This window comes from Cupressus sempervirens, chromosome 1 (assembly GCF_028749045.1).
Source record: "Cupressus sempervirens isolate cs-2001-9-10 chromosome 1, ASM2874904v1, whole genome shotgun sequence".
Lineage (NCBI taxonomy): Eukaryota > Viridiplantae > Streptophyta > Pinopsida > Cupressales > Cupressaceae > Cupressus > Cupressus sempervirens.
This window is the reverse complement of record NC_143118.1, coordinates 482,338,918-482,362,994: the sequence shown is the minus strand read 5'-3', so window position 1 is coordinate 482,362,994 and position 24,077 is coordinate 482,338,918. Positions and strand designations below refer to the sequence as shown.

General features: G+C 35.4%; 1 protein-coding gene across 1 annotated transcript in view; it reads left to right on the top strand.

Annotated features, from left to right (window-relative positions):
- Positions 1–24,077, top strand: part of LOC149578368 (protein TONNEAU 1a-like) — a 56,134-nt gene that overhangs the window by 21,215 nt on the left and 10,842 nt on the right. The window contains exons 3-4 of the mRNA XM_089828552.1: positions 14,373–14,461; positions 14,566–14,691. Coding sequence (XP_089684678.1) covers positions 14,373–14,461; positions 14,566–14,691 — 215 coding nt within the window. The remainder of the gene's footprint in view (positions 1–14,372; positions 14,462–14,565; positions 14,692–24,077) is intronic.

Here is a 24,077-nt window from a genome sequence, read left to right as displayed (position 1 = left end):
AAGGAGAGATAAGATGAAAAGCCAGGAAGGGAGTTGAAGAGTCATAGCTGTGATGATAAAAGGAGAAGAGATTCATTCATTTGGATGGTTGATTTATGATTCAGATTTCAGTTTCTCTCTTGCGAGAGTTATTAAGAAAGCTTAAGCTTTCAGCCAATGTGAGGACGTAGCCCCTCGTACGGGTAGACAGTGGATGCAAACCCATTGTCCGTGGAGACGTCACATCTAGTGTCTCGCATGTGCTTACAGGTTTTTTTCCTAGTGTTCCAATCTGACTGTAAAACTGTGTTTAAGATTGGATTTTGAATGCTGGTTATTGTATTGCTGTTGTATAATGATACAATAACATGTTTTAAGGAATTTTATGAGAATTTAATGGTTTTATACTGTTCGTATGTAACGCACTTTCATATGCTTGAATTCTGAATATTATTTTGGGGAAGAATACGTAAATATCTACCGGGGATATTGCTAGATCCTGTTGTATAGTTAGCTGCATACCAGATATATTAGTATAGGCTAATACATCTTTCCCCACTCTCTCTCTCCCTCTCTATGTGTGTGTGTGTGTGTACATATATGTATGTATGCACGCGCGTGCGCGCACATACACACACACATATATCTTGTGTGTTCATTTATGAAATATAACATACAGACACATATATATGATCTCCTAACATTAATGAATTCACATATAATATATATGTATGTATGATTATTATAATTGCACACACACACACACACACACACACACACACACAGTTATATATATTATATCTATTTTACTTTATGTATATACATGCTTATAAAACCATTTGATTGCTCCTTGTCCTTAATAGCATATATATACCTTACAACCTTATATGCTGTTACACAAAGGTTTTCTCAGCAGTGTAAGGGATTCATTTTCTTTGAGGAGTTCGAATTACAGTATTCCATAACTTTCAATTCCATTTATATTATCTCCTATTATATAAAAATATCTCTTCCCCATTTGAAGATAGCTTCTTATATTGTATGAAATACAGTGATAAGTCACCTCTTAACAGCAATGCCTTATGGCTATTCATCAATGCCTCCTTTCCTTAACTAATCACAGCTCTAAATTGCAACCATCCACAATCAGTTGCTTGTATAATATTTGTAATAGTTATTAATCATAATACCATTGACCTCTATATTAATCATACCGATTGATAGTGCTGGGTTTAAATACGTATTTAACTTCTAAAATAGGATTTTGATGCAACTGCATACTGTATTACATTCCCATGGTCGGCACGAATGTTTCATTGATATGGAAGACTGAAAGCATATCCCTTTGATTAACCATGATAACTATTATAATTTCCTTTATTTACTATGTGGAGTGAGGAAGCCTTTGTTGGTATCGCACCTCTGATTACTTGTGATGAGAATGTTGCATTGTACGGGAATATGTAGTCGATAACCCATCGTTGTATATGGACAAGGCATGGTATATTGGCTATGTAATCTTCGGTGGTTTACATCTCACATTGTTATAATCTTACATGTCATAAACATCCTTGTGATTTTTAAATAGCCTCAATAGCCTCAATATTATGGTTCTCCATAGAAATCAATATCAATTCTGTATTCTATTAATGTAGTGATTGATTGTATTTGGTGTTTTTTTTATGCGAGAATGGCTGAGATGTTCTTTTCCTATCTTCAAGATGAGGCCCATTTCTTATTGCTGATTATTAACTATTCTGATATTATTATTCATTATTTTTTATCTATTATATTATAATCATATTCCATTTATCTTGTACTTATGTTTAATAACATTGCATTGTATTATTTATTTATTTTTAATATTATTTATCATCAACACTATTGGGCTAGGGGGCAAGCTGGTTTTTGTACAATTTTTCAGACCATGGACTATATTCTAACCTTGCAGACTATCATCAAGGAGGCTCGACGTTGCTCTATGAAAGTCTATTATTGCTTTGTTGACTTTTGCAAAGCTTTCGATTTTGTTCCTCAGACGACTCTCTTTTAGAGACTTAGGGACATTGAGATCTCAAAGACAATTGTATGCTATTGAGAGGCTTTATGAGAGTGAGCAGATTTAGGACTCCACAGAGATTCTTGGATCCTATTCAAAGCACCATTGGGGTGAAGCATGGGTGCCTTCTCTCCCTCACTCTCGTTGGCATTTACATTGATGAGCTTGAGACTTTCCTCCAGGGCTTCTCACTTCTTGGTGATGGATGCTACTTACACTAGGTTTTGATATCCACTGTGCTTTTCGCCGACAGTGTGGTTCTTTTGGCTTTGTCCCCAAAGTGGCTTAGGTGGATTCTTGATGGTTTGGCCTCTTGTGATTTGAGGAACTTAGTTGTGAACATAGGTAAGACTCAAGTGATGGTCTTGAACTACTTGAAGACCTCACGTCTCCACATCTATTTTCAAGGCGGTGAGTTTGAGATCACCTCCTCCTATAGTTACTTGGGGATTAAGTTCTCTGGACCTCGTTTTAGCTTGAGACCGGTCACGCAACCTCGAGTCAATAAGGGACTTGGCTCCCTTGCTATGTTTGAGAGACAGTGCTTCGGACATCACTTTCAGGATACCACGATCAAGATATCCCTCTTGGACTACTTGGTTAGACTGATAGTCCTCTACAACTCTATCATTTGGGGCCCCTCTTGCCTGGAGTTCGATTGGGTTGTGCAGTTGAGACAGTTTAGAACCTACCGCTTCAATGCAACATCAAATGTCATGAATACATCCCCCACAATATCATCATGGTTGACTTTGGTGCTTATCCTTACAAACTAGGGGCCATCTTTGATTTGGTTTGGTTTATCCATCAGCTTCGGGGCTTGGCTGAATCTTTTGAGGGCCACTACAAATATTTTGACCTTGCCTATTGTTCTTTTGAGGTGGTGGCGAGGTTTGATCCTATTGGTAGGGATAGATGTTGATTCACCTAGGCTGTTGCGCTTCTTGGTTTGATTGGGATTGTGATGATCGCCTTCCCCCTCTTCAGTTCCACCTCTTTAGTTCTCCCTAGATGCCCCTGCCCACCTCCTTCCTTTTTAGAAGGAGCTGAATGAGCACACGAGGACGGACAACTACATACAATACATTATCACGATTTAGAGTAATCTTCTGGAGGACTTTGACCAAGGATGGCCTTTTATGCTAAGCACTACATGAATATTCAGGACGGAATTATTGTTCGCCCTTGGTACCTTACTTGCCGTTGGCTGCTGGATTCATGCCCTTTGAATCTCTTTGGGATCTTACAGGGTGGGCTCTTATTGACTTCGTATTCAGACCGATCATTAGATAGACATGGGGACAAGATTTACCGCCTTTGCTCTCTTGGGGAGGTGGAGTCAGAGATTAATTTCATTCTTCATTGCCTCATTTGTGATGAGATTAGTGGGAGATTTTACTGCTTGTTTATAGGGTGTAGGAGCCTTTCATCTTTCTTTAGGTACACTATCAACAATGTTTCATCTTTCTTTAGGTACACTATCAACAATGTTTTGCGCATCTTCAAGAAGCCGTGTGGCTCCATGATCACACTCTTGAGCTTCAGTTCTTGCTGAGACAGACTTTAGACCAGCTCATCATCTCCTTGTTCATGCTGGGGTCCCTTGCTCGGGGATGAAGAGGTCACTCGACCTTACTTCTAACTCTTTGAGCCACACCAGATCCATGAGAACTTGCAGCAGGTACACTTGGCAGCATTACCTCCAATGGTACATCGAGACAACACATGCTGATTACACAGTCTCTCCGGACTGTATGCTTCAGTTTTGGATTACTTCTTGCCTATGAGAAGTACTTTTGCTTTCCTTGCTGTGTCTCTTTGCTTTTTGTTTTCCTGTTTGCTCTTTCCACAGACACTGTGTGGGGCTCATGTTACTGGTTGCAGCCTTCTTGTAATATTTTCAGTCCCTTAGATCTGTTTGCGGTCTCTTGTTGGACATTAATAAATTTATCTTTATCTCTGTGATTATTATTTATTTAATTAAACACTACTATTTTTAAAATTATTTATTATGAAATTTATATCAGAATGGGGGCCATCATAACTTTTAATTAATTCTATTAGCATGCTACATTAATTCTTATGGGCTGGGGGATTATGTTGTCAATAATGTTGGTGTCACCAATAGGATAAGTGGATGCAGGTACAGAGATGAGGACGCTATTTCCAGATTTAGTTATGCTGCTATTTGGGACACCAATTTGTATACTCACATGGATGTTTAAATCTAAAACCTTAGCTGTAAATTGAATAGTGTTCCCTTATAGTTATACTCTTCCATTTGCTGATTTCCTCTGCATTCTTTGCTGCTCAGTGGTCCCACATACATGTGGGATATTCAGGAGTCTTGCTCTTTTTTCCCCCTAAGTTTTGCTGAGTTGTTTCTGCTTTCCAATTTTTTTTTGATGAGTGATAAATGGCGTGGCTGGGATATTTTCCCCCGTTAGGAATTTGTGTATCAACAGAGTTTAGTGTACCATGGGAACACCTTCCCCATGTCCTAATCACCTGCAAGGTAATTACAGTGAATAATCTTGGCCCTTCAAAATTATATGGCAATTTTGGTAATTTATTCAATTAGATAATCACAGCTCTCTTAACTTGCTGTGGAAACTTTTTGCAGTAAATGTATTAAAAGGTCGGTAAGTTTAGATTGATTGGGGAACGCTTCTACATTTCAATTTTCTAAGAAAGTCACAGAGCAATCTTTTATCTAAAGAGGGCCTGGTAAACACCAACACCAAAAAGTGCAGGATCATGATTAATTACAGAATGGGCTTGCTTCTTTAGGGCTCTTAAGAAAACCCGTGGATGCTTCTTCATTACTTTGCTACCTTTTGGTGATCAAGAACATCAGCATAAATCAACTTGAGACATGAAACAGAAGTCGAATTAACATTTTCTGTAGAAAGGGTTGGAAGTAATTACGATATTCTTTTTTCGAAATGGGAAAATGCTTACGCTTTAGGATTTAACACAGAAAACAGTGATAAACAACAAAAAAGAATAGCCAAGATAGATACAAGAGATGCACAGAAATATCCTGGGAAAACCCTTTGAAAATGAAGGGAAAAACCCAGTGACACACGAAAATATATCATTTTATTGATAATGAAATTCAAGTGTACAATGTCCTTTGTTTGATGTGATATTTGTAACAACAAGAGAGAGTCTCATAGTGCAAACGAAGGTCTCTTCAATTTCCCAGACATAATTCTTTATTTTTCAAATACAACTCTTCGTATTTCCATGCCTCGACACATGTCGAATGACACTTCTTTATATTTATATTACAATTTAAACATAAGTGTCCTTTTCAGCTGAAGGTAACCATAATGGTAATGACACCCAGAGATAAAGATCTCTATCGCAGCTACAAACTCCAATAACATTTAGCTTCTAAATGTTTACAAAAGGTTTTCTAAATTTTGATTCTGCTAATTTGGTTCCCACGTCTGATTTCTTTTCTACAATCTTTTTTTCTACTGACTGGGAGGTCTAGCACATTGTGTACCTGTGATCATGTCCTATGACCACACAACTTTGAAGCCAAAATTTGTTACCTTGGCTGCAAAATGAAATTAATCAAGATTGTGATAAGCATTAGTTCTATGAAGGATAATGTAACTTCTTGTTCTCTTTAATCAACAATGGGGTGGCCAAATTAATCTTGTAATCTCTACTCAAATACTGATATCTTTTCTAAAATTTGCTTTTCTACTTACTGGGAGGTCTAGCGCATTGTGGTCCTGTGATCATGTTCTATGACAGCACACCTTTGAAGATTTCTTACCTTGGTTGCAAAATGGAACTAATCAACATTGCGATAAGCATTTCGCTAGTACCATGAAGGGTAATGTAGCTTCTTGTTTTCTTTAATCTACAATGCAGTGGCCAAATTAAATTTGTAATCTCTGCTCAAATGTCCTGAAGATTCCAAAATTGGAGGGAACATATGTTATGTGTAATGAAACTCATTGCACAGTGGAAGAATAATAATAGGAAATATACTGTAAAAACTTAACAATAACCACTTCAAGGGGGCAAACTACTTCTAGTCTTCACTAAGACTAGAATTTACAATCTGATGATTAAATGCTACTTACTGCCCCTCCTATATATGGTGGCAAACTGCCAAAAAGTCTTCAATAACAATGAGTTTACAGTCTGATGATTTACTACTACTCACTACCTCCTATATGTAGGCATCATTGGGTATTACCAGTACACTAATCTTAACAAGGTTGCCTTAGCAAACTAAAATTATACTTAGGACTCAAATGACTCAATTAAGGGTTATGTGAGCACTAGTAGTTTCTGATACAATCAATGGGTTAAGGGCTTAGTGTTCTGCCCCTTGTCCCGTACACAAGTAAATTTGTTCATGTTGATCGTTAGTGGATGCTTCTACACAAAATCTTGTCTACGAATGTGGTATCTTCAAGAGGTAAATATTTCCACGTGTCTAGAAAATTATCTTAGGATCAAAGATGATTTTTTACCTCTTCATCTAGCTCTTGTATCAATGTTTGTGTAGACTTTTATTGACTGACAACCTTCTTTAAACAAGAGATATGCAAAATTGGATGTATTTTTTGTCGTAGGAGGTAGCTCAAGGTTGTGTTGCCCCCTCAATCAAGGCTTATTTGAGCTTCTTGTGTTGTTCTGCAAATGTTTCAGAATGATATTCCATGTAGCAACATCTTGCCATTACTCTAACTTCACTTCTTCAATCCAATCTACATGAATTATTGAAATGGCTCATTATAATGCTTTATCTTTTTTGTCCTTTCTAGATAGTGCATCAAGCTCTGCATTCATTTTCCTTTTTCATAAAGATGATCTCAAAGTCAGACCTCAATGTCTTATTTAATCACTTTTGTTTTTCTTTAGAGGATAATGCTACTTTAATTCAGACTATTATTATCTGTTTTTACTTTGAAGTGTCTGCCCACTAGATGTGGCTACCATTGTTTGATAATTGATTGCAGAAGGATAGCTAGCCTTTTTAGTTTTTTTGTTTGAGTTGATTCTCATCCTTCAACTGACCACCTTCAAAATCAATGGACTTACCTTCTTACATGAGATCTACTCTTATTCCATTTCTTGGAGAATTACACTCCACAATTTTCAGTGAAATTTAGAGTAGCTATAGTGATAAATATAGTCCCCTTCAGTCTTCCAAGTTCTATATTATCTGCCTCATTCCATTGGAGAGCATCTTTCTAAGAAATGTTGCGAGGGGTGAAGCTGTGAAGCCATAGTTTTTTACAAATCTTTTACTGTATGCAGTGAGTCCTAGGAAACCATGTATGTTTTTAATATTTTAGAAAATGGCCATCCTTTTTCAAAAGTGTTGAGGGGTGATACTGTGTGGATACAATTATTTACAAACCTTCTTTGGTCTGCAACGAGTCTTAGCAGATCCTTCAAGTTCTTAATGGTTTCAGGAATTCACCACTGGATCATAGCTTTGATGTTGTTCAGATCAACTTTTACTCAATGAGATATAATGTCAGTGTGACCCAAGTACTCCATCTCTTTGAGTACAAAAACAAACACTTAGAAAGTTTAGCATTAAATAGATATTGTTGGCGAATTTGTAATGCCTAAGCAACATGTTGCAAATGGGCTTCCTATGTTTCTTATATATTAATATATCATCAAAGAGCATTGTTACAAACTACTTAAAAAATGGCATAAAGATCAAATTCATTAAACTATGAAATGAAGGAGTATTAATAAGACCAAATGGCATTACAAGAAGCAAATAATGGATTGCGAGTCCTAAATGCTGTCGTGGGAATATCCTCTTTCCTAATTCTACTTCGGTGACAGTGATTAAAGATCATGTTTTTAAAATAGTTTTGAGTTGATTCTTACCCTTCAACCAACTACTTTAAATAGCAATGGGCTTACCTTTTGCTTGAGAACTATGTAGGTATATGGGTTAGAAATTAGTATAATTAGTTGTTGAGTAACAACTTATTATTATGATATTACCATTGGCATTTAACTCTGTTGTTTTTTTTTTGAATCAAACTCATTGACACATGTTTCATGAGTTTCTGCTCACAAGAACCCATCTCTCATGAGAATGAATGGAACATGTAGCATTCATTGTAAATAAGTTTGATTAAAAACACCACACAGTTCAATCCTGATAGCAATGTCATAATTTGACCTGCTGTGGAATATATATCCTACTTATCAACTTATTATTAGTCATATGGTTTGCATCGTTAGGTTTGTTATAGTTTGATAATTAGAATAGTATCTGTGCAAATCTATAATATTGTACTTGGTTATGCGAGATTGTAAATAACAAGCTATAAGAAAAACTTGTTTAAGTGAAGGAGTTATCATAAGAGGTTGCACTAGTTCTCCTATAATTGAAGAGATACTGCTACTACAAATCTGTATTGAATGAATGTGAAGATGAAGATTAGAAGCGCTTATTTTTTGTGTATAACTATTTACAACTTCTGTTTGCCTCTGCTCATACTTATTCCGAAGGCATTCTTACCTGAAATGCTAGATCTCTTATGAATATTGATGGTTGAAAATCACAAAAAAACAAGGACAACAACTGAAATAGTGTGAACCGACAGATTTTTTGTTCACTGTTCTATGTCATGTCTCTTTTTCACTGAGAATTGCTCCCCAGCATATTCTGCGGCAGATGATTTTTTTCCCTCCAACACAGCCTCTTCTGTGAATGACTTTTTTTTGCATGCTTTATTTTTTATCTATATTTATTATTATTCATATTGTATATTCTTTTAATTGTGATTATATCATAGTTCCGAGACTCTCCGTGAGTCGGGTGAGCCCTGTCGGGTCCAGTATGGCGAGCCGGGTCAGCTCTGCCAGTTTCAATATATGGTACCAAAAGGGTGAAGGCAAGGGTAAATCTTTAATAAAAACTTCAAGGTTTTGTTGCTTTGCCGAGTCACGACCGAGTCCAAGCTGGTTCACGAGTCAGGGCAGGGTCTGAGTCTACAGACATCGGATTAAATGGTTCAGTTGTTTATAGTTTTCTTTTTGTCTTATGTTTGGATTGGAAGTCCTTTTTAATATAGAAGTATTTTAAATTCAATATTAAAATAAAAATTTGATTTTTTTAAATTTGAAATTATAACAAATTATTTTACTTAATTTTTAGCATTGAATTAGAGCAGGGAGAATATCCTGGGATTCAGTTTTGCTTTTGTATTTGAGATTGTTATTAACAGATCATCGGTTGTGAGGAAATATTTGTGGATCAAGAGGTGCACAAAGTGTGCCAAATATTAGTTCACACAGGGTCCAATAGCAGCACGTTGGCTTCATAGACCATAGAGGAAGCGAGGGCAAGAGTGAACTAGCAGAGACTTTGGTGTGAGATTCAATCACAATGCATAGACCACATATATGTCAACACAACAATATCATACTATTGTTTTCTATTGATCTGTCTTTTGTTGTAGGAGTGGGCCCACTAGCACTATTGGTGGTGACAAGTGCATTGCTTCCTTGACAAGATTTGTGATGCCCTTGTTTTGACTATTTTGCTTGAGGACATGTTAAGGTGGTGTTTTTGGCCTTAGAACTCTTATCAATGTGTGAGGTCTAACTGGCAAAATCATTGCAGGGAGAAATCAAATAGAAAGGTATGATGTTTGGTAGATCTAAGTTGAGATTGTATCCTTCGTTCAGGAAATGCTTGTGCTGAATTATAAGAGGGAACCTATCAGTGAGTGACTAAGCTGTATTGGCCCCTTAAGATGCTGCTTCATTGATATTAAACTCAAGGGTTCTGTATGATGCCATAAAATCTTTAGGCAATTCTTGTTGTGTGAGTGGCGATGCGTAATATTGTGGCACTGCATGTATTGTGGAAATAAAGGATTGTGGCAATACACTGGCTTGCATAAACTCAGACACTTGACTTTGACTAAGTGTCATTTTATTGCGTTCATATTTGTTTGGCTTACAGTTCATTGAAGAGATTATGAGCTTGTATTGTTCAATTGACTTGTAGGTACAATCGAGCTTAGCTGTTTTATTCTTTTATAAATTTCTTTGAAGTTTAATTCCTGCCTTACTAACTCCACTTTTGTTAAGAGTTAATAGATTTCTCAGGGACATCTCCTTGTACTTGAAATTAAAAATACCATACGGGTTATTATTTTGATCAACGGTTAATCATTGTTGGTGCTAAGATCCTGAAATATCCTACACTATAAAGGATTTTGATTAGATATTAATAATTTTAAACTGGTTACAATGACACGATATGTACAATTGGATGGTAGGAAGTTCAATGCTCAAAATGATTAAGGATCAATGCTGACGCAACTTGCTAAGTAGCTGTGACAGAGAATAGTCTAGGTAGTATTCAAATCTGTGATCAATGTAATTGTTATAACACATTACAATTCTACCGTGATATTTCTTTTGTGAAGGGTTGAAAATTAGTTGAAATCCTTGAGTTCTTTTAGTTTTCAACCGGGATAATACTAAGTGAGACTGCTCTAGGTCTAATACTATGAAGCAAATTGTCATTTCTGCATGGTTTGTGGCAAGTCTCTATTAGAATATATTTAGTATCTCGCTATATATAGCTAGTTCTAGTTAATGGTCCTTTAGACCTTTTTTTTTTCTTTTCTAATTTTAGTCTATTTTTAGACTATGTAATAGTCAGCGTCTATAAGCTCTATTTAAGAGTTCATTGTTAATGTAGTAATCAATCCATTTATTCCATTCATTCAATTTTTAATGATTTATGATTTCAGGGCGAATTTCGTAGAAACTTATTTTTTCTATAATTTGTTTCAAACAAAGTAACGAGACTTCGACCCGACTCGGACTCGGCAAGGGTAACTCGACTCGTGACCCGGCTCAGACTCGCCTGTGACTCGGCAAGGTGATAAAACCCTTGAAATTTAGAGATTTTTTTGGATTTAAATTAATTCCATTCACCCATTCTTGAATAAAGATTAAAGATACAATAACACATCATAAAATAGAAGGTAATTTGATCACATACGTAACATACATCAATTACATAACTACAAAGGCAAAAAAATTAGAAATCAGCCGAGTCACCCAGCCGAGTCAGGCGAGTTGACCTGCCGAGCCAGGGTCACGGGTCATTTTGACACGGCTGAGGTAACTTGACTCATTGACTCGGACGACTCACCCGATTTGCGGTGAGTCTTGTTACTATGGTTTCATAGGAAAAATAATTGAAAGTATGAAATTTTTATTTTTATTTTGCAGTCTGTTTAAAAATCGACTAGGGTTTTTACTGCACTAATGATGGATCAACCACAATGCCGGGTAGTTGTTCAAAAAAGACAAACTTGCAAATTTTGGAATTTTTTTTGGTCACACCCAACTCCCAAAGTTTTCTCTTCCCATTCCTACTTTGCTTCCAATCTTGCGATTATTGCAGGTCCACGTCATCATTTTGTTTTGGCTAGTAGTGGCAGTGAGATTTTCAGCACTTCGGATTTTTGCAGTATTTCTTGTCCTTTGTCTACCAGCGTGGGGGTCCAACTTGGTGCTTGATTTACTACGAGCCACACTTTGACCTTTCTTTGGCAACTTCCAATCACCCTACTATTTCTTTTCCTACACATTTTGGGGCCAATAAATTTTTTATGGAACCTTAATCCGAAATTATCAGATTTCTACATTTTGGGTTTCTTGTAGTTTTTTCAAATTAGGGTTTTTGATAATTGAAAAAAAACAAAAAAACAAAAAAAATTCTACAGGTTCATCTAGTCTGTGTGCTTATAAAGTTTCAGATTTTTTCCACTGTGTTTTATCTGCCTCAATTTTTATGTCTTCACCAGGTTGACCAGAGACCTTAGTTTCTCTGATTGTGTCATTGAGCAACATTATGTTGGAGGGCAGTTAGTAGTTTAATGGCAGCAATTACAACTTTTCGAAGCAACGCATGATGATGATATTTGAATATTGTTGTCTTGATAAGATTGTTTCGGGTACCAAAGTCTGCCCTACTCAAGTTTAGAAAGAAATAAGTTGTCATGTTGATCAAACTTTCAATTATAGATGATTGGTTCCTCAGGTGCCTTATGGTAAAACAACTAAAGAAATCTGGAACATCTTGAAGGATCTTTGTGAGACACCAAATAAGAGCTTGCTTTCTTTTTAAAATTTTTGCTGTTTTCTGTCATGATAGATGAGAAAAAAACTCTCCAGTCTCTTTTGCTGAAAATTAATGATCTATGTGATGAGTTAGTGGCTATTGGGTGCAAGATGGAGGAAGAAGATATGGTAGTGATTGCACTGAAACTCCTGCCCCAATTTTATGAGCACTTCATACCAACACTGAATATCACTTGTAGTGTTGCCTTGACATTCTTTGAACTTTGCAACAAGCATTTTCAACAGAATAGATGGAAGCAACGGTTCGGAAGTCATGGCAGTTCCTCCTCTTTTGAATAGGTGGCCTTTCTAGTGCAGCCTCAAACAAGAACATAGGTACCTTTTAATTCTCTTAGCAAAGGGATTTGGCGAACCTTTGATATCTTCAAGATAGAGAGTGTTGAGTGCAATAATTGTCACAAATTTGGTCACAAGAAGAAAGATTGCAGGAAACAATTGGCAGTCATGCAGTCCTCACAGAAATGGTTCAGAAGGATCCAACTGTTCCATATTCAAATGAGGTTGCCTCATGTGCGTTCTAATCAGCTCATATTATTGGGAGGTTTTTGATAAATTTTCCACAAAAATTATCTTATCGGTTTTCATAAAATTTTCCATTAAAAAAATTCAGTTGGTTTCTCCATTTTCCCTGAAAAATGGAGTTCCAAATTCTTAAATCTGTATCTTTGCTTCTGTTTGGTTTTGGTCAATTTTACCTATCAAAAAATGTTTTTGGTTCCTGTGATACACGAAGTTTGCATGAGATGTTATTTTAGGGTTTTTATTGTTTTTCTCCAAAAAATGATGCTTTGTACTCTTCAAATCATAGTATTTTGCAGTCCTTTTGGGGGCATTATGCTCACTTGCAATAGTTTGGAGGGTTTTGTGGCTTTTCTCAGTGTATCTTTGTTTCCAAGGAAGGACAATTCCATTATTCAACATTAGGTTGGATGATTTTGTGATGATTTTGTAGTAGACTCTACTCTCACACCAACAAATCATTGTAAAGAAGGGTTCCACCTTTTTTTCTGGCTACGCTTGGTCATTGACATTCTGCAGATCCAGGAGGGTCTTAGCAACAACGAAATGTTCTAAAGAAGTTGTAACCACAAGATGTGTATTGTCTTCTGCAGGGTAGTTGATAGACTGACCATTAAGAGAGGGTATTAGAATATTTTTGCAATATTTTTAATATTTTAGTGTTGCTATATTTAGCTATTTCTAGTTAATGGTCATTTAGGCTTTCTTTTTAAATTTTTCTCAGTTAAGTGTATTTTTAGACTACACTATATATAATGTCTGTAAACTCTATTTGAGAGTTCATTCTTAATGCAATATTCAATCCATTTATTCCGTTCATTCAGTTTTAACCAATTTATGTCTTGCAGGGCTATCTCAAAAATAATAGGTAACACAAATGGAAAATAAAATAAGAAGCGTTTGTGTAAAATTCGAGTTAAAATCTTTCCATTCATTATTTGTGTCCAAAATAAGAAGCACATGCCACAAACAGGATTAAAAATGAGAAGCATTGGGTCAAAACTCAGTATAAATCTTTCCATCTATTATTCCCATGTATAAGTGGGATTTGCAGAATTCTTTCAATATAGATCCTGTGTTTTAGACAGAAACCATATGCAATTATCACTGGACAGTCTTTTACTTCTGCTAGATTTTAAGATTGAGTTATGCTTACCTATAGGTTCAATTATAATTTGCATAATCTTTTCAATTTATGTATTGTAATAAATAAATATACTTAGCATTTTCTACCTTTAGTTGCTAGTATTCTTCCTTGCAGTGAGATTCATTGTTTACTTTCTTGAGATCCTCACAAGTGTAGTTAAGTTCCTTTTGGGATCCTTTACTTTTAAAATAAGATGTGAGGTGTTGCTTTTGAATCTAATCTTGTAGAGCAGACTGAATGGGAACAAAGCCTTTAGCCTTTGCAGGTTTTGCCTGAAACTTTTGATTGAAGAACACCCAACTGATTTGGATTTAGATGATCTGAGATAATTTCATGTCATTGCTTTTTCCCTCAGATATTATTAATTGCTCATGATATGCTTGATGGTTCACCAAATTTCTTTTGAATATATATAATTGCAATCTGAAACTTGAAGGAACAGTTTTACGGTGCATTGCATTTAAGATTAGTTTTTGTGTTGATTTGCAGGTAAGTTATTGACTGCACTAATTTGTGAATATTTGGAATGGGCACAATTAGGACATACATTGAAAGTGTATTTGCCTGAGTGTAATTTGGTAAGTATTAATAAGTATTATTCAAATTCATGGTTAATCTTATACTTCCAGTGGAATCCAATTATCATTTACTAACTCATGATTTACCATTCTTGTGTTTTCAGCCCAAGGGGTTCTGGAAGTCTGAACTCAGAGAGAAATTTGGCTCAAAGATTGATGGAGAGTCTAGTAATGATGGTGATAATGGACCATTGCTGATGGAAGTACTGGAAACTTATTTGAACCGTGAGGTATTTTCTATTAGTAGTTTGCTACAGTCAAATATAATGTGGTTTGTTCCATGTTTAGTTCAATGGAAGTTGTTTCCCATCATTTATTTCGAATAAACACTGTTTGTTCAATGCATTAGTTTTGCCATATGATCAAGTGCTCTGGGGCAGCGGAAATGACTTCATCTAATATATTTTGTCTTATATATAGTTTTGTGCTGCAAATCTTGCTATAGTTACTCTCAAGTTTTCAAGGGATTGTGAATGTGGGCATTACATGCTTTGTAATGTCCCCTTCTCTGTGCTAGGCCTTATGGCGCCTTGTTGGTCTATCTTTCCATCCGTATAGGCTAACGACATTTATTTTGAGGATGCCAACCAGTTATAGGATTCTATTTGGTTTCGTTAGGGAGATACTTAAATGTGGAGCTTCCTATAGTTAAGTCACTTTATTTTATAAAGTTACTTAATGACAAAATTAACTTAAGTGACTAAAAGACGGAATTGGCTTTTATCCCACATTGCCAAGTTGTTTGTATTTCCCCTCATATTGAGGTTATAAAAGCAAGGAGCTACATTGGGATTCACACCATGAAAATATAATATTGTGCAAATGAAAGGTTGCTTAAATGTGACTGGTTGCTCTTGAGGACAAGACCCCTTGAGGTAGTTTGAGGAGTTGGACGTAGCCCCATCAACTCATTGGAAACTATATTCATAATCAAGCGTGGAGTTTTGTAGGAAGCTCCATCGAGGCCAAGAATCTGCACTCAGAAGTAAGTAGCCTACGAAGTAAGTTGCAAATAAAAGATAGCAGTCATTATAGAGGATGGTGGATAGAAAGGCCATGCCATCAACGAGAGCCTTAGATACAATCTGTGTCACAGGGTTTGCCGCATTTCATGTATGAAATTCAAAATTCGGCGAATTCTGAAAGAATCTATAAAATTCGCTCTTATTCGTCCCAAAAATCGTATGCAATAGGGTTAGGGCTATTTTAGGTGATACATTTGGATCTTTGAAACACATTCTCGGGCAAAATGAATGGAAGTCCCGAAATGAAGAAATATTATCGATGCAAGACACACCAATGTTGGAATCTAGGGAAATGTACAAGTCATATCGCTGCAAGATACGCCAACAGTCAAAAGAAAATCCTTGCAAAAGAAAATCCGCACAAAGAGATTGTCTACTAGGCGTCTGGATTGTTCCCTGTAATGCAAATCCTCTCCAGCATGGTGAGCGCTCAAAATGAGTGTCGATAATACAAGTCCTCCAAGTATTTTTAAGTCCTGCAAATGTATATGCAAATGTATATGAAGTACTAAATAATACATTAAAACACATTACTTAATGTAGATATTTAAGATATATTTATTACTTATTATTTCATATACTATATAGTATAAATAAGACTTTTCTAATTTATATGTTAATTAAATAAATAATTAAAACTTTAATTTTGTTTACATTATACTGATTTTAAATTTATTGTAATGTTTACATTGATCTATTTTCTATAATTTTAGCTTATCAATTGTAAAACTAAAATATATACATTAAGTTTCAAATTTAAAGTAATATTATTTTATTTTAATAAATAATTAAATAATTTATTTTATTTCAATTTCATCTAACGATGTTAAGTTATTTTTATAATTTAATCAATTTATTATTATATATAAAAAATTAAATTTATATAAGGAAAATTAAATGTCGAATTTTTTTTCGAACTTTTTACTTTTGTCGAACTTCATCCGAATTTTATTGTTGTCAAACACGAACTCGAACTCGAACCTTGTGACTTAGGATACAATAGTCTCGAGTCAGTGAGGTGGTGGTCAAAGGTGCCGACATTCCTTAACCTTGCCGCAAGGAGTCAAGGTGTTGAGCTTGCGGCATGGGAAGACTTGAGTATATAGCGTATGCACGCATAGTGTTGTTGGTGTGATTGGTGACAATAGTAACCTGGTAACATTGGCAATAGACTGGGACGATATTCCGGGTATGGTCATGTGAACAGACACACCATCCATGGCGACTTAAGGACGTCGCATTGGTAGCTAACAACACACTCTTCCATGCTATCGCTGTGTGATAGTCACCCGTCCACGACAACATTAGGTGCTAGTGTTGTTTGTTCTGTATTTTGGTTTATATATATATACTTTAAGATCATTGTCCAAATTATGAATCTATGTGTGTGACATTCCTGAATTATTTGGTATCTTAAACCATGTTTGGATTGAAAACTTGAAGAAATCGAACATTTGGTTAAATGCACTTTTAGCGTATACTGTTATAGCTGAGTTCCTCTTGAGTATTTGTATGTGTTATTTTGTGATCTTAGCCATATTGCAAAAAGTTAAAGCTGGGATAAAACCGGAGTCATCACACTCGATATATACATTAAGTTTGATTAGTTCAGGCTATTGCTGTACGAGTTTGGTTTCTTACATGCTTCTGTCCAAAACTTATTAGTCAATCCCATTGCTGTTTTGCAAAGTTGTCTTCCCTTGTTCCATTTCAAATTTGTGGTGTTTCAGGGTTTGTGTGCTTATAATTTAATTTGTAAATCTAGATAAAATATTAAAATTGTTTTTGATGGATTGTGTATGTAGGCATTACTGTTATGGTAAATCAGAAAGCTTTGCCATTGAGATGAGTCTGCCACTAACCTTCCCAGAAACAACAAAATATCGAACTAGAAATCATTACAAAATCATCCAACTTGATGTTGGATAACGAAGTTGCTCTTCACTGGAGATAGTGACTAACATTGAGAACATCTAGCACAATTTTGAGGGAATATTGACAAACCCTTCAAACTTTGTAGATGAGCATGATGCCCCACAACAGACTGCAATTAGCTACAATCTTTTAGGAGAAAAGCCTGGGAAAACCAGACATGATTTTTAAGGTAAATAATTGATGAAAGCCAGACAACAGAATTCAAGACATGGATTTGAGAATACAAAGCTTTGTTTTTGAGGAGAAACAGTAAAGCTCAACTTATAATTTTTTAGGAAAAAAACATAAACCCACCAGATTTTGTGCTCTAGAGGCCGGATCCAGATTCATGCTGATCCAGGCAGGATCCTTGTTTTACATAGTGCATTCGTCCGGATTCGTGGCCTGCGAATTCGGACGAATCTACTATGTAAAACAAGGATCTTGCCCGAATCTGCAAGAATCTGGCACGAATCCTTAAGGATCCAACATGAATCCTCAAGGATCGATAGATAGGCCAAGGTTTTCAGTGGATCGATAGATGACTTTTTTAATACTTTTTTTTTTGCTTTCTAACCCTAAAATAACCCTTTTATTTCACATCCAAAAACTCTTCACCTCAAATTTGCTCTCTGTTTTTTTCTCTCATTATATATTTCTCTTATATATATATATTCACGAATCCTAATTGGGAAAAAAAAATCGTGAATCCACAGATCCGATCCACGTGCCCAAATCAGATTCATATCCCAAATCAGTAACTAAGGTATGAACCCACAAAAGAACCCCATGCAACTATCATACCCGGAAGTTGTGAAAAACCCATAAAAAAAATCTTAATGTAGCAAAACACGAGACTTCGCATGGTAAAACAATGCATATAGACAACATTTAAGTGCACGCATCTAACAAAATGCACATGCAAGCAACATGCAACTCACATGCAACCTTCGAAAATCAGAGACATTTGCCCAAAACAAGAAATTCTGCAACTAAGACCCTCAACCAGGCTTGCATTTTAATGAAATTTCAGATTAGGAGGCTTGATTTTTTTAATTAAAAAATTTCCAAATTTAATGAAATCCCATTGACCCGCTTAGATACCATGTTATGATGAATCAATGTTGTTGTAGTTATATTAAACAAAGGAGATGAAAGATCCTCGTATAGATTTACAAAGATGATGTTTCTAAAAGAAACAATCGTGAACTAAGACAGAAACAAAAACAAGTTTTTTTAGAATGTTGGATTGCATGGGTAATGTATATATGTATGGTATGTTGGAATGAAAAATTTCTATTGGGTGTTAGGTATGTATTGTAGATGTCCATACAAAAACATACAATTTATGTTACTAGGTATTCTTAGAACCCTCTCTTACCATGTGTTCAATTTGGGGCTGGTATGCCATTGGGTTCACCCAAGGTCACACCTTAACACCCAGGGTGAACTTAGGTAAACCTAGGAAAAATTATATTAAAAAAAGACATTTCTATAAACCAAAAAGGAGCAAATATTATATTTAGTCTGCAAATGATAAAATTGTAAAAATGGTGTGTGCTATGAAGACTTGTCTAGTTTCAAATATGGAGACACTCATGATGTCAAATTCTGAACTAGAAATAGATAATGAGCATCTCCATTTATCGTGGGAAAAACCCTTTGATACGAGGGAAACAACCCAGCCTCAAAAGATGATTCATTTATTTATTTAGAAAGCTTTATTACACAAGTCAGAGTTACTGCTCAATGAACACAAGAACAAAACAATACAATCAACTCTGATAAAATAGGTGAAAACCGATTATTAGAATGCATCAGAGTAATAACACTTCATAAACTTGAATAGTAGATCAGAGAGAGCAATCGACCGACCACGCACTCCCAAAATGACCGGTCTTCACACGATATTTGATTTTGTTCCCCCTTTCTGTTATATTATCGTCTTACACCAAAAATAACTCATATCTTCCGTGAGATGATAATCAAGATCGAATAATGAAACTGCACAATCCATCATTGCGTGAAATAAGTGTGATCCATCATCGCGTGAGTAAAGTGTGACTTGGCTTGGTGGTGATGACATAGAGAGGAAGCATCTATGATGCTTGCCGTTTTCCACAGTGTCGGGTTGCCTTCATTCAATATCCTTAGCTCTCCTAAGTGTAATGGTTGCCAGTTAATGTCCTCCTTGCCAAAGCATAAGCGTTTCTAGTTAAGGTGTAGGACCTAGAGAGATAGAGAAGATGAAGTATTAAGACACATCTGCAATACACGTAAACCAAATCCTCCAGAAACATGTTAATTAATATTCTCAATTTCATATAAAGCTAAAATATTTAACATTCCCTCTTAGCTGATATGAAATATAGAAACTAGATGAAAATGCATTCATATGCTTTAACATAGTAACTCAACTAATTATAATCATGGAATAGCTCACATGAAAAATAATTTATTCATAACTAATAATCATGAATTTGCTTAACATGAAAAATATGTAAGACTCACAGCTAATCCTTTACTCACAGACTCTCTCAACATGAGTGTTCATGGAATCTCTCAACATGACAATCAACTCTTATCATGGAATTACTCAACATGATAATATCATGGACTCTCTCAACATGATATTCACTATCGCATAGTGAAAGAGTTGTCATAGCTGATCTTACAATATTTATTAGTTCACACATCAAAAATGGTAATAGATAAATCTTACAAAAGTAGACTTTGTTCCATCTAAGTCTTAATATTTACCATGCCTAGCTTATCTCTAAAATCCTGAAATTTAACTTTAGAAAGGGGCTTGGTAAGAATATCAACAGTTTGATTATCAGTGCTGATATACCTAAGCTCCATAGCCTTTCGTAGTAGCATGTCTCATAAATAATCATACTTGATTTCTATATGCTTTGACTTGTCATGGAAAACTGGATTTACAGAAATCATTATGCAGCTTTGGTTATCACAAAAAATTGTAGTAGATTTAGAGGATTTTCCAAATAATCCACTTAGAAGTTTTCGAAGCCAGACAACATCTCGAGCTGTTGAGCAGCCTGCCACATATTCAGCTTCAGAAGTACTTTGAGTGACACATTTTTGCTTTCTACTGCACCAAGCAATCATGGCTGAACCAAGGCTGAAACAAAAACCTGAGGTACTCTTTCTGTCCACAATACAACTAAGCCAATCAGAATCTGAAAAACCATGAAGTTGCAGATCATTAGAACAATATAAGCTCAATCCATACTGTAAGGTTCCTCTAACATATCTCACAATATGTTTAGCTGCAATGAAATGATATTTTCTTGGCTCACTCATGAACTGACTCAAAGTATTAACAGCAAAACAAATATCAGGCCTTGTATTGACAAGATACATGAGATAACCAATAAGCTGCCTATACGGAGTACAATCAATTAATTCTGAATCAGCTGAAACTGCTTGTAGTTTCTTCAAGCTAGATTCCATAGGAGTCACATTGGGCTTGCAATCAAGCATACCAAATCTCTTAAGGATGTCTAGAGCATATTTACCTTGACTGATAATGATCTCATTAGATTGTTGCCAAATTTCTAGACCAAGGAAGTAGTGCATTAAACCCATATCTTTCATCTCAAATTCATAAGTTAAATCTTTTTTGCATTTGACAATCATTTCATCATCTCCTGTAACAAAGAGATCATCAACATAAAGAACAAGAATCAACATCAGATCATTATACCTTATGAGATAAATATTTGGTTCAGCTTCATTATTGTGAAACCCAAACTCAAGAGATAGCCATCAATGTGCTCGTACCAGACTCGAGGCACTTGCTTTCATACCATACAATGCCTTTTTCAGTCTGCAAACATGAGATTCTTTGCTATGAATAATGAATTCATCAGGCTGCTCTACATAAACCTCTTCATTAATAAAACTATTGAGAAAGGCTGTTTTGACATCCATATGATGAAGCTTCCACCTTTTACTTGCAGCAATAGCAATAATAGTTCTAATGGAGGTATACCTTGCTACAAGAGCAAAAATTTCATCATAATCTATACCTTCCTTTTGGCTGAAACCTCTAGCTACAAATCTAGCTTTGAATTTAAATCTAGCTTTGAATTTGTCAACACTCCCATCAGTAGCATGCTTTATCTTGAATAACCACCTAGAGGAGATGACTGATTTATCTTAAGGACAAGGAACAATCTTTCAGACTTTATTTTTTATAATAGACTCGTATTCTTCTAGAATGACATCCTTCCAGACCTGCTGTCCTATTGCTGATTCAAAACAAGAAGGTTTAGCGTCAATGAGATTACACATTAAAGCAGAATAATTATAAAAAAATTGAGGTCTTTTACTTTCCCGAAATGTTCCTTTAGGAGCTGAAATTTTTTCAGCTTCTTGCATAATGTTTCTTGGCCACAAAGGTCTCTTCTTTTCATTCTTGAAAGCACTAGGACCAGCTTCAGAGATGTCTTGAATCTTAGGAGGAGGAGGAGGAGAATCCTCCCTCTCAGAGAAGCTGGAAGGAGCAGGAATAGGAGGATTTTGAGTGACATAAGGTACATCTAAATCAATATCAATAGAAGAATCTGAAGATTTGCAACAATCAAAATTTTCTTCAAAAGAAACATCTCTACTTAACTCAATTGATTTTTGTCCCAGAATGTAGATTCTATAAGCTTTTGAAGATTCGCTATAACCAACAAAGATTCCCCTTTTACTTGAAGGATCTAATTTAGATCTTTTATCGTTTGGAATATGAACATATACTGATAAACCAAAAACTTTAAGATGACTAACATCAGGTTCAGAGCTAGAGAAAGCTTCTTCTGGAGTCATATTATCAAGGACATGATGAGGACTTCTATTTTAAACATAGACAGCTGTACAGCTGTCTTGCATGCCTCTGACCAAAGAAAAATCTGCAAATTCTGATCATGAATCATTGCTTTAGCAGCCTCAACAATAGTCCTGTTTTTTCTTTGAGCAACCCCATTCTGCAAGGGATTGTAAGGGACACAAAACTCCCTCTTGATTCCTGCTTAAACACAAAAAGATTGAAAAGAACCTGAAGTAAATTCACCTCCATTATCAGATCTAAGTCTTAATTTTCTTTTTTGAAATGTTTTCAATTTCATATAAAGCCAAAACATTTAACACACAAGGCGTGTTGCTTCTAGATCCCATGAGGGACATTGCCCCTTGATCTTGTTGAGCTTATTACCCAAGTCTTATTTAGGAGTGTTGCCCCTTAACCCTGTTGCAGGTGTTAGTCGTAGACCCATTGAGGTCTCCATTTCCAAACCCACACTAGTGCCATCCTCAAGTCTTGGTGCTCTGTCAAATGCAGTAGATTGGTTGCAAAAGAAGTTAAAGAATTTGGTCTTTGAGCAGTTCAACTTGCATCTCATGTCAAATAAGGAACTTCATTACAATGAGGGGGTGATGAAGACTAGGAGTGTACTGAATTGGACAACATTGTCGGTCAGCTTGGTGAAATCTCTTTATATGAGGCAGCTAGTCCACATCATATGGCAAGTGAAATTAGTATTGCAAATCATTTTGTGGTTCAAATGAAATTGGACCAAATCTTGATTTAGATGCTTTGATAAAAGCAACATGAAGATACTGAATATAGCTTGTAATTTTTGTTGTGGATTGACATTTGGCAAATCACTATACTATAAATTTTACGAGTATTCTTACCAAAAAAGAGGTTAAATTTTTTGTTTATTTGCACTTTCTGTTCCTTAACCCTGTACCTGTACCCATCCTTGTATCAGTTTTGGCAACTTAGTTAAAAATCATAAATATATACATTTCACAGCCTACATATTCAGAATAACACAAATCATGCTTATGCTGGAGAAAAGTAAGTGCTAGTGTCAAATCAAGTTGCATCTAGTGTGGTCTTGAAATATGGGGCTGATTAGTCTTATTAAATGCACACATAAGAACTCGTCTTGCAAATACAAATTATCAGAAAAAATTTCAAACATCTTAAATATTTTTTTGCAATTTTACATTTTATAACGATATTAGATAGTTTCTATTTACTGTCTCTTCCGTCTTTTTCTAATGGTCCTTTAAACCCGATTAGGGATTCATCGTCCAATTTTTTTTTGCAATTTTCTTTGTGCAAAATTGCAGGTCAATAAAATTGCTTTTTTTTCCTCAAGATTGTGGGCATCTTCCTCCTGTTGTAGACGCATCTCAGACTTCTGGTCATGTTTTTCTTGTTTCTTATCAACGACTTTGGCATTTTGTGGTCTTCTGCAACCTGTTTTATTCACCCACAGCCTCTTCTTCTGCAAAAAGCACGAGTTTCACCACCATTTTTAGTGTTTTTTTGGTACGTTTTTGCTCAAACTATTACGGAATTAATTGGAAAATATTTGCTTGTTATTGACAAAGACCAAGAGGTCAATGTATACAAGAGACTAGACGATGTTTCCTTAAGAAACAATCGTAATGAATAGAAACATTCTATTCTAGAAACAAAAAACTAAATATTAGAAACATTCTAATATTTATAGAAGATTACAATAGATAACCATTAGAGACTAAATAGAGATAATAGAAACTATCTATTATCATAATACCCTCCCTTAATGGTTAATCTATCTAGAGCACAAAGCTTTCAAAAAGTGTAAAAGGCAGATTTTGTTTGCTCAAGG